The sequence below is a fragment of the Ictidomys tridecemlineatus genome, chromosome X (assembly GCF_052094955.1).
Source record: "Ictidomys tridecemlineatus isolate mIctTri1 chromosome X, mIctTri1.hap1, whole genome shotgun sequence".
Classification (NCBI taxonomy): Eukaryota; Metazoa; Chordata; class Mammalia; order Rodentia; family Sciuridae; genus Ictidomys; species Ictidomys tridecemlineatus.
This window is the reverse complement of record NC_135493.1, coordinates 119751543-119767553: the sequence shown is the minus strand read 5'-3', so window position 1 is coordinate 119767553 and position 16011 is coordinate 119751543. Positions and strand designations below refer to the sequence as shown.

The following is a 16011-nucleotide window of genomic DNA, read 5'->3' as shown; positions in this document are numbered from 1 at the left end:
AAAATCTAAGGGCTGACTGCCAACTCCTCTGTTGAATCTTCTAGAGCTGTTACTATCTCCCCTGTTGCATCTTCAAGGAAGTCATGTAAGATATATTGGGCCTGTACCACCTAAATAACTGCTCTTCTACATTTATGCTTAAATTTTACTGAAAACATGATGGAAAAATAATATTTGGTATATTTGCTGGAAATAATAAAAATGACCTTTTTATAGTTCAGATAAAATTCACTGACCATAAAATTTACCCTTTCAAAGTGTACAATTCAGGTGTTAACGTATTCATAAGGTACCACCATCACTTATATCCAGTTTCAGAAGAATTCCTTTACCTTATAAAGAAGTCTTGTACCTACTAGCAGTCTCTTCCCTACTGCTCTTGACTTCCAGCCTCTGACAACCACTAATCTACTTTGTCACTACACATTTGCCTAGGGTGGACATTTCATATATATGTAATCATACAACATATAATCCTTTCTGGCTGGCTTCTTTCATTTATCATACTGTTTTCAAGATTCATGCATGCTAAAGAATGTAACAGTACTTTGTTTCCTTTTTTACCAAATAATCTTCCATTGTACAGGTAGACCATATTTTATCTATTCATCAGCTATACAAGCTTTGGTCTTGACTATGTTTTCATTTCACTTGGGTATATACCCAGCAGCAAAATTGCTGAGTCATAGGGTAATTCTGTATAACATTTTGAAGAATTGCCAAACAGCTTTTCCAAGATGCTGCACCAATTTGCATTCCCACCAGCAGTGTATGAGAATTCTAATTTCTGCATACTCTTGTCAACACTGTCTTTTTTATTATCCTATTTACTATCCTAGTGGTATCTCATTGTGGTTTTGATTTTCACTTCCCTAATAGCTAATGAAAACATCATTCTTTACCATGGAACACAATAACTAATCTCATATTTTCACACTGCATTCCGAGTCTTTTAGCCATGTTGTGGCATAATTGGATCATAGTTTTGCTCTCAAAGAAGACACAGCAAACTTTAGAATAAGATGTCATTCCCCAAAGGTATGTACCTGGAATGCAGGAAAACTGTTGTCAGCACACAGAATCCCTCAGTCATTGACTAGGTTCTGATATAAAATACATTTTCCCTTATTGGAGCACCAGATTGGAAGAATTGGAATCACACCATGAAACGGAATAAGATTTTGTTTCTACAAATTCTGAATGTGCTGTGACATGTCCCAGAGTTTATTTATTTGGTTAGAATAACCAGTTGAGCCACAAAGTATTGGTGGGCCCCTATAATATAAAAATGGTACCAAGTCATAAAAAAACAATATGAGAAAGCAGGCATGGTGGTACATGCCTGTAATCCCAGCAACTCTGGAGGCTGAAGCAGGAAGATTGCAAGTCTGAGGCCAGCCTCAGCAATGTAGTGAGGTCATAAACAACTTAGAGAGACCCAGTCTCAAAATACAAAATAAAAAAGAGTGGGATGTGGCTCAGTGATTAAGTGCCCCTGAGTTCATTCCCAGTACTGAAAACACACACACACACACACACACACACACACACACACACACACACAGAGTAATGTGAGAAGGAGAGAAAGTAATCTTATAATCTTTCCAGGAAAACTTTAAGTTAATTGACAAAATCCCTATTATGCAGTTCAAAGCCCAGCCAATCTGTACTTCACCATATTCCCACTCCCATATACAATTCCAGTTCTCTTAAATTTTCTAAGTTCTTCAAGCATACTATGTTTCCTCTTAAAGGTGGTTCCTTCTTCCCAGAGGGCTGTTCTTTTTGTTTGGAAAAAGCCTCCTCACTCACCAGTTTCAGTTAAGACATCACAGACTTCCTTAGTTCTTATGTCCATTTCCCACCACTGCTGGGACAAATTATCACACAGTGGTGTAAAGAACACACATATGTTCTCTTATGGATCCTTACTTTCCCAGGATCAAGATGTCTGTAGAGTTGTATACCTTCTTTGGGTTTTAAAACAGAATCTGTTTTCCCTGCCTTTTCCAGCCTCTGGAGGCTGACACATTCCTTGGCTCTAGGCTCCTTCCTCCATCTTCAAAGCAAGCAGTGGAATATCTTCAAACTCTCTCCCTCTCTCATCTCTGTCTTGTCTCTCTCTCTCTCTCTCTCTCTCTCTCTCTCTCTCTAACTGACCCTCCTGCTTTGCTCTTATAAGGATCCTTATGAATGTACTGGCACCGCCCAGATAATCTACAATAATGCCCCCATCTGTGGCATATTCACCATATAAGGTGCCATATTCACCTGTTTGGAGGATTAGAATATAGATAACATTGGGGGGAGCATTATTCCATGTTATTCCTACCACAATGCCTGAACACTTAACAAGTGTAGAGATTTATTGATTTGAAGTTATTGCTTTCATAAGCTGTAACACCTTACAGGGCTGCTCCTGTTTGCTCTCCATGCATCGCTAGGGTTGAGTGCTTAGCTGGCATTTGATAAATATTTAATGATGACCTAGCTGAGTGGCCAGTTTGGTTTTGCTAGACCAGAGTTCTGGGAGAAAGGAAGGGAACAGGATCTGATTATATTTTAAAAGACATTGAAATGACTAGCTAAGCAGTTTGGATTTCATTCCATATACAGTGAGGCTTATCAAAGGTTTCTGATTAGTGAGTTAACATGATTATAATTGTGTCTTTGGAATACAGGCCAAAAAGAGACTAGGATGCGGGGTGATTATGCAGGGGGGCCACAGGAAATAAGGTCTCAAAGGAGACAGTGGAAGTATGAATGAAAAGCTAGAGGGATATAAGGACTTAGATTCATTTCACCCAAATCCCTCTACCCTTACTTTCCCCATGAGTTTGGCAATTTATTTTGAGAATCAAGAAGGATTTCTGGGTGGTTATGAACTCATAATTTGAGTTTGAGGTGATTAATGTTTTCAGCTTCTCTACTTAACTATAAAACAAGGAGGTCCAACCTTCAAATTCAAAAATTGTGGTGAAAGATCAACTCCAAAGTGTCTTAGAAGTTGTATTCACATTATTCTCCATTTAAGTTAAAAATATTTGAAAATAATTCTATCAGAAAGGGGGTCTGAGAAACAGAAAATATGAAACCTAATTTTTTTCCTAGGTCAAAAATCACAAAAGTATTATGTTTATTTCTGGACATACTTCCTTATAAGTCACCCTTTGTCAATTTCCTGTTTGAAACTGTTTTACTCTAATTAATTCCTCTTTGCTTATACAAGTGAGCCTCTATTGTTTTTTCTTTTCTTTTTAATCACAATATTCCTCTCATCACATTTTAAATTTTAATTCCAGTTTCCATCATTATATGTTTATTATACAATTCTCTCCTAAAGATATATTCAGACACCCATATTTTTTCATATCCTCAATACCTTTTGAAAGGTATATTTTCCCAATCCAAAGCCTTGATTGACATGTACCAGGTAAGTAGAAAGAAATTACAAATAATGAAGCCATAAATATGAGAAAAAATGGCACTAGAAAGCAAAAGTTTCTTGAATCCAGGATGTCTCAACCTTGGCACTATTGATATTTGGAAGATACTTGTTTTTTAATGGGGGCTTTCCCATAGGATGTTTAGTAGCATTTCTGGCCCCTACATACTGGATTCTAAAAGTAACCCTCTGCCCAGTACCAACAGACATTACCATATGTGCCCTGGGGTACAAACTCTATCCAGGTTTACCACTGGTCTAAAACCTTGGAGCATAAGTCAGATTTTTAAGAATACAAAGATGAGTAAGGGTTCAGCTTTCAAGTGCTTCAACAATACAAGAAAATTATTTGCAAAAATGGAGAACATGGAAATAAGAGTCGTCTGTTCATATGGGAATTCCCACTTGTTAATGGGATTCTTGGCATGATCTCCCCATGCCTCCCACCTCTGAGTATCCATCTGTTTCATGTTTCTAAACTATGGTCCCCCAGACACCAGACTGATCCTGTTAAAACACATATCTGATCACTTTACACTCTCAGACTTAAAAATCACCAAGTACCCCCATTCTCCACTATAGTTTCTCAGCTCTGGCACTGATTGGCCAGGTGATTATTCTTCATGGAACTGTCCTGAACATTGCATGGTGTTTCAAAGCATCCTTGACATTCCAGTTAGATGGAAGCAGCTATTCCCCTGTGGTATACAGAATAATGTCCCACCAAAGGGTTCATACCAAATCCCTGGAACCTGTGAGTTCATCATGGCAATGGGGAATTAAAGTTGTATATGCAATTAAAGATTGCTAATTGGCTGGCCTTAAAATAGTGAGATTGACCTGGATTATTCAGGTAAAACCAATGTAATCACAAGAGTCCTGAAGAGAGTAAGAGAGAGAATCAAAGAGACACAGCATGGCTGAGTTTGAAGATGAAGGAAGGGGGCCACTAGAAAAGAAAGGCAACAGACCCTAGAAGCTTCAAAAGGAACACAGTTCAGTCAACAACTTGAACTTAAGTTAGTGAGAGCTATTGGGATTTCTTATCACCAGAATTATAAAGTAATCATTTTTTTCTTGCTTTAAGCCACTAAATTTGTAGTTATGCTTACAGCAGGGATAGGAAACTAATACATTACCACCAGTCATGACATCCCAAAATGCCATAATATACTGTCAAATGTACACAGGACAAAGTCACCTCCAGATTGAGAGTCATTTGTTTTATACAATATAGAGGACAACCGCTTAAAACTTGCACAGCAAGTTTTTTTGTTTTGTTTTGTTTTGTTTTGTTTTTGTGAAAACCACTACCCTATCTGGTGAACATGGTCACCAACAGATAGCAGGCTAAGCCTGATACCCCAGGTATGTTAAACTTCTCATTTCAGAGATACCCTGTATCTATATCTTTTCACTTCTCTGCAGATGTGATTCCAAGGGGCCCCTTAAAGGATATGGAATGTACTTTGGCCCTTATTTCATTTTTACTCTTGCCCATAATTACCCTACCACACACAAAATGCCTGATTTCTGGTTTAATCATGTTACTACCTGGAAAACACTTTGGTTGCTACATATATTAAATTGCAAGTGTCCTTACCTCCCTCTCCTAACACATAGCTGCACTTAAGCTCTTATAAATTTTTGGTGGACACTCTGCCCTTACCAACATCTCTGTGCCTTTTTGCATGTCCAATCTTTTCTATCTCATCAAGAAATTACTTTTCTTCTTTTCATTGTAAATGGCAGTCTTCATTGAAAATCAAGTTCAAATGTTCCTTACATAGTGAAGACATCTAAGACCTCCCAGAGGACAGTGAGTCATCATTTGCCTCCTCTGGTGTGCCATGGTGCTCATTCACCATGCCTACTGATCAATTCACATGTCACCTCATTAGACTTGGAGCTCTTTAAGTGCTGACCCATATTGCAGCCTCTCTGTATTCCTAGTATGTAGAGAAATACTTCTGATCAAGAAAAACTTGAATGAAGAAAAGTAAAAAAGTTGGGGATATATAGAAATTATTTTAATTATTGGTTATAGAAGCTTGCAAACTCCCAATCAGTTATTGGCATAATCCTAGTTCTGGTTCACAATAATTAGGAGGATCCTGGGATTGAAATGAGAGGCTTTATCATCTCATCTGTGATCAGAGTCAGGAACAGAGCCTGGCTGCTAAGACAACAAGATGGGAAACATATACCAATTGAGTCATCACATACCATATATCCCTTTGTCTTCTCTTTTTTTACTTGATAAGATATTCTACCCAAAAGTGCATAAATCAAATTTTATTAAAGTAGTCCTTAAACACATAGTAAGGAAATATTAGTAGAGTTATACCTGACTTTGTCAAACACCTCCTAGGTTTAGGCTATAAAATGGTCATTTATGAGCCTTAAGTGAGCACAAGTAATAGAGTTACTGGCATTTATGAGAGTCTTGGGAATGGGAGCTGTTATGTGAACATTTTGGTTTAAAAACAGAGAATATGCTAAAAGAACTAAATGGAAATGGATGTGATATATCACTAGATAAACCTGAAAGAGAAATCTCAAGTTTTCCTATGGATTCAGGAAGAAAAACAGAAAATTTGAACAAACTATTAGAAGAACATGGAATCCACAAGCATGATTCCAGAGGGGTCTTCCTGGTTTGGGAGGCAGAGGATGGCCCTGGGAAACTTTAGACCAGCTGACAGCCCTTCTATGGGCACTCACTAGATGGCCAGCATAGGGTGTTGTATTCAACCTCACTAGCACAGCTGTTCTCAACTTGGGTGATTTTCATCCCCAGAGGATATTTAGCAGTATCTAGATACATTTTTCATTGTCATACTGGTAAAGAAGAGTGCTACTGGCATCTAGTGGGTAGAGGTCAGGGATGCTACTCAACATCCTATAATATCCAAGACATCCCCAATGACAAAGAATCACTCATATGTCAATAGTGTCAAGGCTGAGAAACCCTGAGCCAGAAAACCAAGAAAATTGTAAGAATCATATCTGTATGAACCAGATCTCCCCTCTAGGGCCTCTAAGCAACATTGCAAGGGACTTATTTGCTGCAGATTTGACATCATTAGTAAAGATTCTCTTTTAGGACAAAAGTCACAGCTTGTTTGCAAGTGAGAAGGACAAACAGTGCCCAATAGGATGAATTTCTTGGTTTTTGAGAAGATTCCAGGGCGCTAAACCTTTGAAAGGTAATCCAGGCCTTTAAATTCCAGACCCAGAGGTTATGTTAGGATATCTTGGCCTCTACTAAACATAACCAGTGTTGGACCTTCATGCCAGAATTCTGTCAAATCACTCCATATCTGCCTGAAACATAAAGGGATTTCTGCTTAACTGCCTCCACACACACACACACATACACACAAACACACACACATACACATATAAACCTTTTATGAGAAAATTTTGTTCTTTTGCTAGATGGCTATGTACTTAGTTTTAACCACTGCAAAAAGGTAAAAATATGGTAGATGAGCTCCATGCAGATGGTCCAACACTATATGGAACAGTCAGGAGTCATCCAGTATTGTTGTTCAGATACACATCCATCAATTATGAGATTTTAATAGGTAAAAAAGATAATTTATAACAAGGGGGTTCATAATTTGCAACAAGTGGCATCATCTATGATCAAATGGTTTTTGGTCATAATAGCAATGAACAATATCTGTGTCTATATATCATATTCCAAATATACACATTTGCAAAGAAAAATTAGGAACATTCTTAATGATGTAATTGATTTTAAACAGAAATGTCAGTGACTAGCTTATATTGGTTTGTTTTTGCATTTCTCTCTTGCTCTAAACTCCTATAGATTAATCTGACAAAATGTGCTTCTGAAACAGAGCAGGAATCCAGCTTCCCTTAGAAACCAAGAGTTCAACATTTCAGTTTTTGGTCCTCTAATACTGGCTTGGAGATAACATCTATTCTGTCTCAATTTTTCTTTCAACTATCTCTTTTCCTCAACAAAATGGGCAGCACAGTTAGCAAGCTTGTTAGTTTTTTGCAATCCATAATCCTCTCAGCAACAGCAGCAGTTACACTGACACAGTAACTAACATTAATAATATGTGATGCTAATATTTCTGATACATAATGCTCATTTTTCTAAGGTGGTCTATTAAAGCTGAAATCTAAGTTATCTCATGTTAATAGAACTGGGTATGAACTTGGATGCAATTTTGCTTGGTTGTGTCTCCTTTATTTAGCCTAAATCTCCAACAATTACATTGTATTTAATTTCATTTCTGTAATGCAAACTGTGCTTTAAAATATTTAATTACAACTGACAGGATCTTCCTTCCCTTATGGAACCAGATCTGGGGCAAACCTATAGAGTTTGTGGACTGAAAGGAATCAGAGTTGGTCATTTTTAAACCAACTACTATTTATTCTCTAAAAGCATGCTGCTTTCCAAGTACCCATCAACCACAGTTTCCCAATAGCTAGCTCTATTCTCCACTCAACCAGAGAATGAACATTTTAAGAGTATCAAATAACTCCAAGTTCCCTATTTATTATTGATTCCTGATTCATGTCTATTCCACTAACTACTAATTGTCCTTAGTGGAATTTGGGCATATTTCTGTGATATTTCATACCCCTAAGCAGAGAAACTATTCAGTATCATATATTTCTGAAATTACACCTTTAGGGAAAAGAAATCAAAACTAGAGAATCCTAGTAGTTACTCCACACTGCCACCCAAACACATAATCAATAACATCTTTCAGAATAATGTTCCTAAATTCTACAGAACAGCCGATGGCAGACATTAATCAAAATATATTTCATCCAATCATTACAAACAGCAGTAGATCTTTCGAGTTCCAAAAAATATCAGCATGGAGTGAAGGGATAATACAATCCTTTGCCTGTAGCACAAACTGGAAATCAGAAGACCATCTCTTCCTCCAGCTCCCTTGACTGCTCCAAAGAAGAGCCAAGGAATCCTACAGGACACATGTGTGGTGAGTGACCACTAAGGATGTCCCATTTCCAGGCACCATTTAATCAGCCTAAGTAGAAACAGTTACACCATGCAAACCCCTCAGCTGCTGCCTGGCTCTGGAAATGGGATGGAATTAAAGGCAGTGGCCTAGAACTGCCTGTGGCATCCAGCTTTGGGCCCTGAGGACGCATGGCGTTGGTCCCTACCTCAGACTTCCACACGATGTAGGGGTGGCCACGACTGTTGGGTGGAGACTGGAACTTCCTCTGCTGAAGCCACCTCCTGGGAGAAGTGAAGATGCCATTGGGGCCTCCCCCAGAGGAGCAGAGGATGCTGGCAGAGCTGCGGCCACTGACCGGCCCAGCCAGGACAGAAGGCAAGTCCCAGGCCGCACTCTTCTTGAGACCACCGCGACCCAAGGGGACCTCGTAGTCAAAGTGGAAGCTGCCCGAAGGGGACTTCTCCTGCGGGGTGCTGGGCATGGAGAAGGACGAGCAAAGAGGTCTGGGTTGCGGGAGCCTGGTGGTCCGGGATGGCTGGCTCCTGGCAGAAGATGCCGAGCGGGGGCAAAGACCCTCCGCTAGGGGTTGCGGGGAGTAAAGGCGGCCTGTTATGGACCCCCGCGCACCGCCCTCTGTGACTGTTTCGCCCCTGGAGCCTCCGATCAGGGCTGGGTCCAGGCTGCGGGTCTGTCGCAGCTTCCTCTTGGAGAAGCCCTTGGCTGAGGCTGCACCGCCCGAGGCGGGTGAAGAGCAAGAAAAAACGCTGTGGAGCAGGCTCTGGGCGGACATCTCCAGGGGCTGTGCCCGAGGGCCACCTTCTCTCTCCCTCCTGGAATGTTGGAGGTTTTAGGCTAGGAAAGGAAGGCAGCTGGGGAAAAGCTGCCAGGACGGACTGGTTGAGGGCGGTGGAGGGCAGTGCCGGGTTCACGCACCACCAGCGCACTCCAAGTGCTCCTGCCCGGACAGAAGCTGGAGATCCATCACCAGCCTTCTAGGAAAAAAGGGTCCAGGTCCCTCCTGAAACCTTTAGAATCCTCCCGTGGAGCCCCAGTAGCAAAGATGGTAAGGAAGAAGAGGAAGGTCCAGCGTTTGCTTGGTTCCCAGCTCCAGCCCGCCAGCGCCACTCCCCCTTCGAAACCAGGCGGGAGACTAGGCGCTCCCGCTCGCTAGCTCTGGACAACCTCTAAGTCTCCAGCAAGCTCCTCCTCGTGGCCACAGGACTGTCCTGAGGGCTGGGGAGGAGGCCTGGGTGTGCGCCAGGGCGCGTCTGCTGCGCTCACCAAGAGGTGTGATCTTCCTCCCGCCCCGGAGCTGAGCGCCCCAGCTGCGCCTTCAGGGAACCCTCACGGTGCACTGGAGCTGGAGGCTGTGCTTTTGGGCTCCTCTTGGTTGCTGCGCCTGCTCTTCCTACTGGGAATGCTCAAGAGTGTCTCCAAGCCCAAGGTTCCTGCGGGATCTTGGGCTTGCTGCAAAGTGGGACACCCAGCGCGCTGCGCCCAGGGCCTTCCAAGGGCTCAGTGACTATGACCGTAGAGAATTCCCCGCTGCCCTCAGCGCTATTCGGAAAGGGGGGAGCTCCAGAGACAGCCTCAGAAGCCAGTGCCCATGTTCCACTGTAGAGCGACACTTGATATTCACAGCCAGCCGTGGGCCCAGGGCAGGCGTGGAGATGTCCCCGCACGCTCGTGCTGGAGGCGGCGGAAAGGAGGTGGCTGGGACGCGTACCGCCAGAGGAACGCAGGGTCTGGAGCCGGGGCGGAGCCAGGAGCAGGAGAAAGCAAGACGTGAGGATTTCCAGACGCCAAACCTGGGAGCAACGCACTGAGCAAGCAGCTAGCACTAATACGTGGTCTCCCGGGGAGAAAGTCGTGAGGACGGAAATGCAGACCTTCTCCCACCCACCCCCACCCCGTCTCCCTTCCCCCACAGACTGAAGGGAGCGCCAGCTCCACTCACGTTTCTGGAAAGGAAGAGAAGTGTCAGATTGCACCCCACCCACTGGTGTCAGATGGGCAGCCCAGAAGGTTGCTCTGAAGTTGGAGTTAAATCTCCTGCCCTTTCTCTCCTGCCTCCATCCCTGCTGTTTTTGTTTTATAAAAGGATAAAGATGTAGTTCAAATGCTGTGACTGCCGATTATTGGACTGGAGGGGACTTACTAAGGGAAGTGTAGCCGAAGAAGTCCACCCCACGTAAGGGTCGTGAACACGTGCTGAAAATGTACTCTAGGAGGAGTGGTGAGTGAAGCCCGACAGGACAGACGCTAGGTCCTGCGCCGTCGTCCCAGATTTCAAGGAGATTGGAGCTGACAAAGTCATCAATCACCAGGTTCCACACGGGTATGACAGCGCAGCGCACAGCAACCACAGTCCTGGGTAGCAGGAAAACGCCGCCAAAACAATATTCCTGGCTTGGAAATGTTTGGGTATAGTTTCTTCTGCTGTCCGACCTCTACAATCTGCAAAGCAAAGCCCCAAACCTTGACTGCCCCGTGTAGGGCTTTTTGATGCAACACTTTTTTGTTTTGGAAGGCATTTTATAACCATCTCAACAAAGAGTAGACAGGACTTTGGAAATGCCTGCATGGTGTGTGTGTGTGTGTGTGTGAGTGAGTGTGTGTGTGTGTGTGTGTGTGTGTGTGTGTGTGTGTGTGAGATCTTTCACCACTTTGGGGTGAAGAGAATTTTATTTAAATAGAAAGGTGACTTTACCATTTCTTTTATTAAGAAAAGAATCTTACAATTAAGTTATAAATTCAGGTGCTTGACAAAAACATTCGTCTGGTGTATATACTAGAATTGTCTGATTTTTAAAGACTTCCATTATTCTCTATGACTCTTTCGAGGGCAGATAATTTACTCACTTTTTAAAAAGCATGTTTGGTGTTCCTAAGTGTTGGACTACCTGGGAGGAGGCATGTCATGAAATCTTATTATAGCAGAAGAAATTATTGCCTCCAGAAGTGTGTGTGGCACCTGAGTATGGCTGTAGAGAACAGCTGTAGGCTACACTTGTTTTTTGTGAATGCAGGGGAAAGTCAGCACTGGGGATTTCCTTCCTTGAGTGCCAATGTGCTGTAGATTTCTTGAAGACAACAGACAATGAGATTCTAATTTCCCATCACCCTCTCCCACAGCTGTCCATTTCTTCTTATCCTAAACCTTCGAAGTAATTTCAGTGACTGTCAATCAAGTGTGCTACTAACAGGCAGAGAATTTAAAACCTTACAGCCCTGCCTGACTACACAAACCAAATTATCTTTGGGGGATTGGAGATGTTTGGCTTTCCTCCTTCCTAAAACAAATCACATTAGAAGTAAAAGTGGGTGGGTCTTTAAAAAAAATTATTGTAGTGTGCACTACTGGGATATCATAGTCTGGTTATGCCTCCTTGAATTTTGGAATTGTAAGTTGATGGTTAACAGTCATATTTCACACAGGACCACTTATAATTCAAGGTAATTGTGCAAATGTAATTTATAATTAATATAAATTCTATTTCTGTAAGCCCCTAGGATGAATATGGGATTGAAAATGCAACCCTGCCATGATTATGGAGGGCTCATATGAAAGCCCTGAAGGCACAAAGGCATTTATTCTTGGTCATGGATGAGCAGAGGAACTCTTTTATTGGAACTCCCAAGGCTGGGAACAGACATATGGCAGTTAATTCATCATCTTGTTTCCAATGGATCTTGACACCCCCCATTAGCCTGGAACTTGCTTCATGGTCAGGAACAACAGATAAACTGTTTTAAATACATTCATGTGTGTTGTAACAATGGACATGGTTTAAGAAGTACATTGATAGGCAATTTTATTGTTGTGTGAGCATCATAAAGTATATTTAAATAAGCCTACATGGTATAGATCAGTCATTCAACATGGATTTAATGCAACCAATAGATACAATAAACGTGAGATGTATGAGGCTGAGGCAAGTGTAACACAGAATACTATTTTACATTGAATTGCTTTTTATAAAAAGAAATATACTCTAAAATAATAATAAAAGTAAATATATAAACCCCTAACATAGTCACTTAAAATTATCAAGTATTATGTACTGTATATAATTGTGGTTTTATTTATACTAAAAACAGGACAGGTTTGTTCATACCTACATCACCACAAACATGTAATAGATTGTACTATGACATCACAACAGCTAGGACATCAGTAGGCAACAGGAGTTTTTCAGCTTCATTAATATCATATGGGAATATGTATGGTACATTCCATCCATCCTTGATTGAAACGTCCTTGGGCAGCAAGTGGCTATAATCATTATATTAAGCTGAAGCTTCTTTAAAAATAATCATCCAGTGTAAGTATGTGTGCTTTTTAAAACCCAGGTAGAAAAGTTATGGCTCTTCTGGAAAGATTTTGTAAGAAATTTATTTGAATTTTCATTTTTTAATTTTTGTATTTTAAGAACTATTTTGCTTTTCAACCGGGTTGCTATTAGATTTATATTGCAGTCATCATGGCTTACAGCATATTAATTCATTTTCAGGCAGGGTGTTCTATTTTATTTTGTTATATAATCCTTTTGCTTATATAGACTCAACTCATATTACCCTTTCTGATTGACTGCCAGGTTATGCCAAATTCATTTAAGGAAGACCTATGTGTTTTACTTACCAATTTCAAAAGCTGGTGATTGTGTTACATTGATACCCAGAATCATAATTCATCAGCTAGCTTCAGAAGCAACATAACTGGGAGTCTAGAAATAAATGGTTTTAAAAATATGTGTGTGTGTGTGTGTGTGTGTGTGTGTGTTTAAAACAAAACAGATCTCTAAGGCTTTGCTTCATTATTAGAGCATTTGCTGTTGAGAGTAGTGCCATGCTTGTTTATGGTTTTTTGTTCTCAGAGCCTCAATTAAAGCCTTGGGATAGAGTTTACTAAAGAGCAGAACACTCTGTTTGCTATCCATTCCCATCATAATTATCAGAGTAATTCAGGGTTTAAAAAAACTGATGTTATCTATTCCATCTGGTCAAGGGCCAAGAATATTTCAGTGAAAGTTCTAGAATCCTTGGTCTGACATCCTCTTATCTGGGATCCTAGAAAACTCATCAGTAATTTTTTATATTTTCTTGAGAGTCTATTCTACAAATACAAACATCTTACCATCAAAGGATATATTCTGATGCTTAACCTAAATTTTCCTTTCCTTAACTTTATCCCTTGAAATTTTTTATATCTCCAGCCAAAATTCCTCTTTACCCTTGGTGTTTAGACCCCCAAGTTATTTGTAGATTTTTATCATGCCCCTTGGGTCTGACTCTGTGGTTTGGCTACACTATAAAGTTCATATTTTGCTTTAAAGCCATCATTGTTCATGTTCTTCTCTGGATTCTCTCCAGTTACTTGTTTCTTTCCAGTCTCAAGGTTCAATATTCCAGGTTAAGGCATTCTATTTTGCCCTTGTTTGTTATATAATCTCATTTCTTAAACGGTCCTAAATCATATTGAACTTTCTGATTGAGTGCCATATAATATTTCAGATTTATATCTGATTGGCTCCCAACTTGTAGTCAGCATCACTGATTTTTGTTTCATCCTGCCCATGTCTCTCAAACTGACTGTAGTTCCTCTGATATCATTTCCATGTTTTTAGTGGATAAGTAGTTCACAGCATCTCACTCACCCATAAAAGTCAAAAGTGTTCTGTCTCCAAGATCCTAAAACGTGAAAAAGGGACCTCATTCTAATCACAAAATATGTGTGGAGGACTTTTACAAGACTTAAGAATACTAATTACAGTACATAGACAAACTGCTCCAAGCCTAAGCTACTTGATTGTAAGCTAGGAATTTTTGCAGCTAAACTGAAAATGTATCTTCAGATTCCTATTTCAGAATCTCCTTGAATTAATACAACTACTGAGGCATCTAAACCACAATTGATGAATATCTGTGGAGGTTAACCTAGAGTCTTTGAACACAAGATTTTTTTTACCTTTAATTATATTTATATACCAACAGGCAAGTATTTTGCCTTAATGTTTTGTATCATTTTCACATTGCCCAGGATTGGAACCATGAACTCTCTAGGAACCCAGTTGTAGTTTTCATATCCATCTATCAAAACCTATGACCAAAAACAAAAAAGCACAAAAAGAGGAGTTGAAGGTATAGTTCATGGGTAGAACATATACTCAGTATGTATAAGGTACTGGCAGGAAAGTAGAAAGGTCTATCTGTGACAGTTTCTTCTCACAGTATATTTAGAAATCCAAATAACTACCCTTATTCATCTTTCTCATTTTTTCACCACTTGTATGCTAAATTTCACTATCCCTCACCAATTGTGACCTTAAAAACTCAAATGCAATAAAGAGGGAAAAAAAATTCCTTTCTCTGTCAGCATCTGCATTAAACAGAAAACAAAAAGCCATTTGGAACACTAGCCATCCTCTCATTTTCTGTGTATTAGCAACGTGTTCTATGTTTCCTAGTGTTTCATTTATCTTCTCTTAGATTTCAGAAAGCAGGAGTTTGGAATAAGCAGAGTTTTCACTTAGATGTTTATTTCTTGAGCTGGTATGAGTACAGTTTCCAAATGTCAACCATTCTGCTTTCATGGCACCCAAGTTAGCAGGGCAGGTGAAAGGTAAGGGTGTCTAAGAATCTTAAATCATGTTGCAATATGGATGTGGTTAGCAGGGTCCCATGAGTCATTCCTAAAACAAACCCCTGTTGCTGTTTAGCTGTGGCATTTGAAAGAAGCTTCCAACATCAAATCCTAAATGCATGTGGATCATCACTTTTGTTTTTGGCTTTGAAACTTGATCTCAAGAGACTTTTAGGAATATAAATTGGCTGACAACCAAATTCAATTTTGGCTGATAAACATTCTTAACACAGTGTGTTGGTGGCATTCTTTCTTTGCTGGTTTTACTCATTTCTTTGAGGGTGAAGGTACACTTAAGTCTCAAAATAAGTTAATTTTATTAGAACTCAATATATGGTTCAGCTGTACTAGCAACTAAGAAGATTTTTAGAACTAGCTTAAGTCGGTACAACACTGTACTCCATAAATACTTACACATGACAATAAAAATTAAAAAAAATAAAATTATTCCAGGGGGTGATCTTTCCATATTATGTTTTTGAACTACTCTTGAGGATGAATAATTGTGTAATGTAATAATTTTAATAGATATTTTGTTATTGTTCATAATTAAACATTCTTCAAAACCTCTATCTTTTAACAAGCAACTAATTGATATGGTTTTTTTTCTGCTGAAATTTTAATTTTCCCTTCTCAAATGTTGAATGGAAATGAGAGGATCATTTTGTTCATCATGTTTTCTGGTGGCAAGGGAAAGCAGAGTATAGAAGGGACAAGGGGAAATAAAAACCTGGCACTCTGCCTACTTGGAGGGGTATTTTCTTATCAACTTTATTGAGGATGAATTTACACACACAGCACTATATAAATGAGTTGACAGCCACATATACCCATGAACCATCATCACAATCAAGATACAGAACATTCTCATCACCTCCTCGGTATGCTTTCATTAATGTTTGGTGAATATCAACAACTTGATTTTTGTACCATGTAATGGTTGA

At 40.1% G+C, this 16011-nt stretch overlaps 1 protein-coding gene and 1 long non-coding RNA gene across 4 annotated transcripts in view; one reads left to right on the top strand and one right to left on the bottom strand.

Moving 5' to 3' along the window:
• Positions 1-9939, bottom strand: part of Arhgap6 (Rho GTPase activating protein 6) — a 453321-nt gene extending 443382 nt beyond the window's left edge. For all 3 annotated transcript variants that reach the window (XR_013431922.1, XM_078035123.1, XM_078035128.1), the window contains exon 1: positions 8630-9939. Coding sequence is in view for 2 of the 3 variants with exons in the window: in XM_078035123.1 (XP_077891249.1) it covers positions 8630-9214 (585 nt within the window). In the remaining variant the exon portion in view is untranslated. The remainder of the gene's footprint in view (positions 1-8629) is intronic.
• Positions 9940-10408: 469 nt separating this feature from the next.
• LOC144371796 (uncharacterized) lies at positions 10409-15637 on the top strand. Its single transcript, XR_013431923.1, has 2 exons — positions 10409-10762; positions 11931-15637. It is a non-coding gene; the product is annotated as an uncharacterized LOC144371796 (long non-coding RNA).
• Positions 15638-16011: the final 374 nt, after the last annotated feature.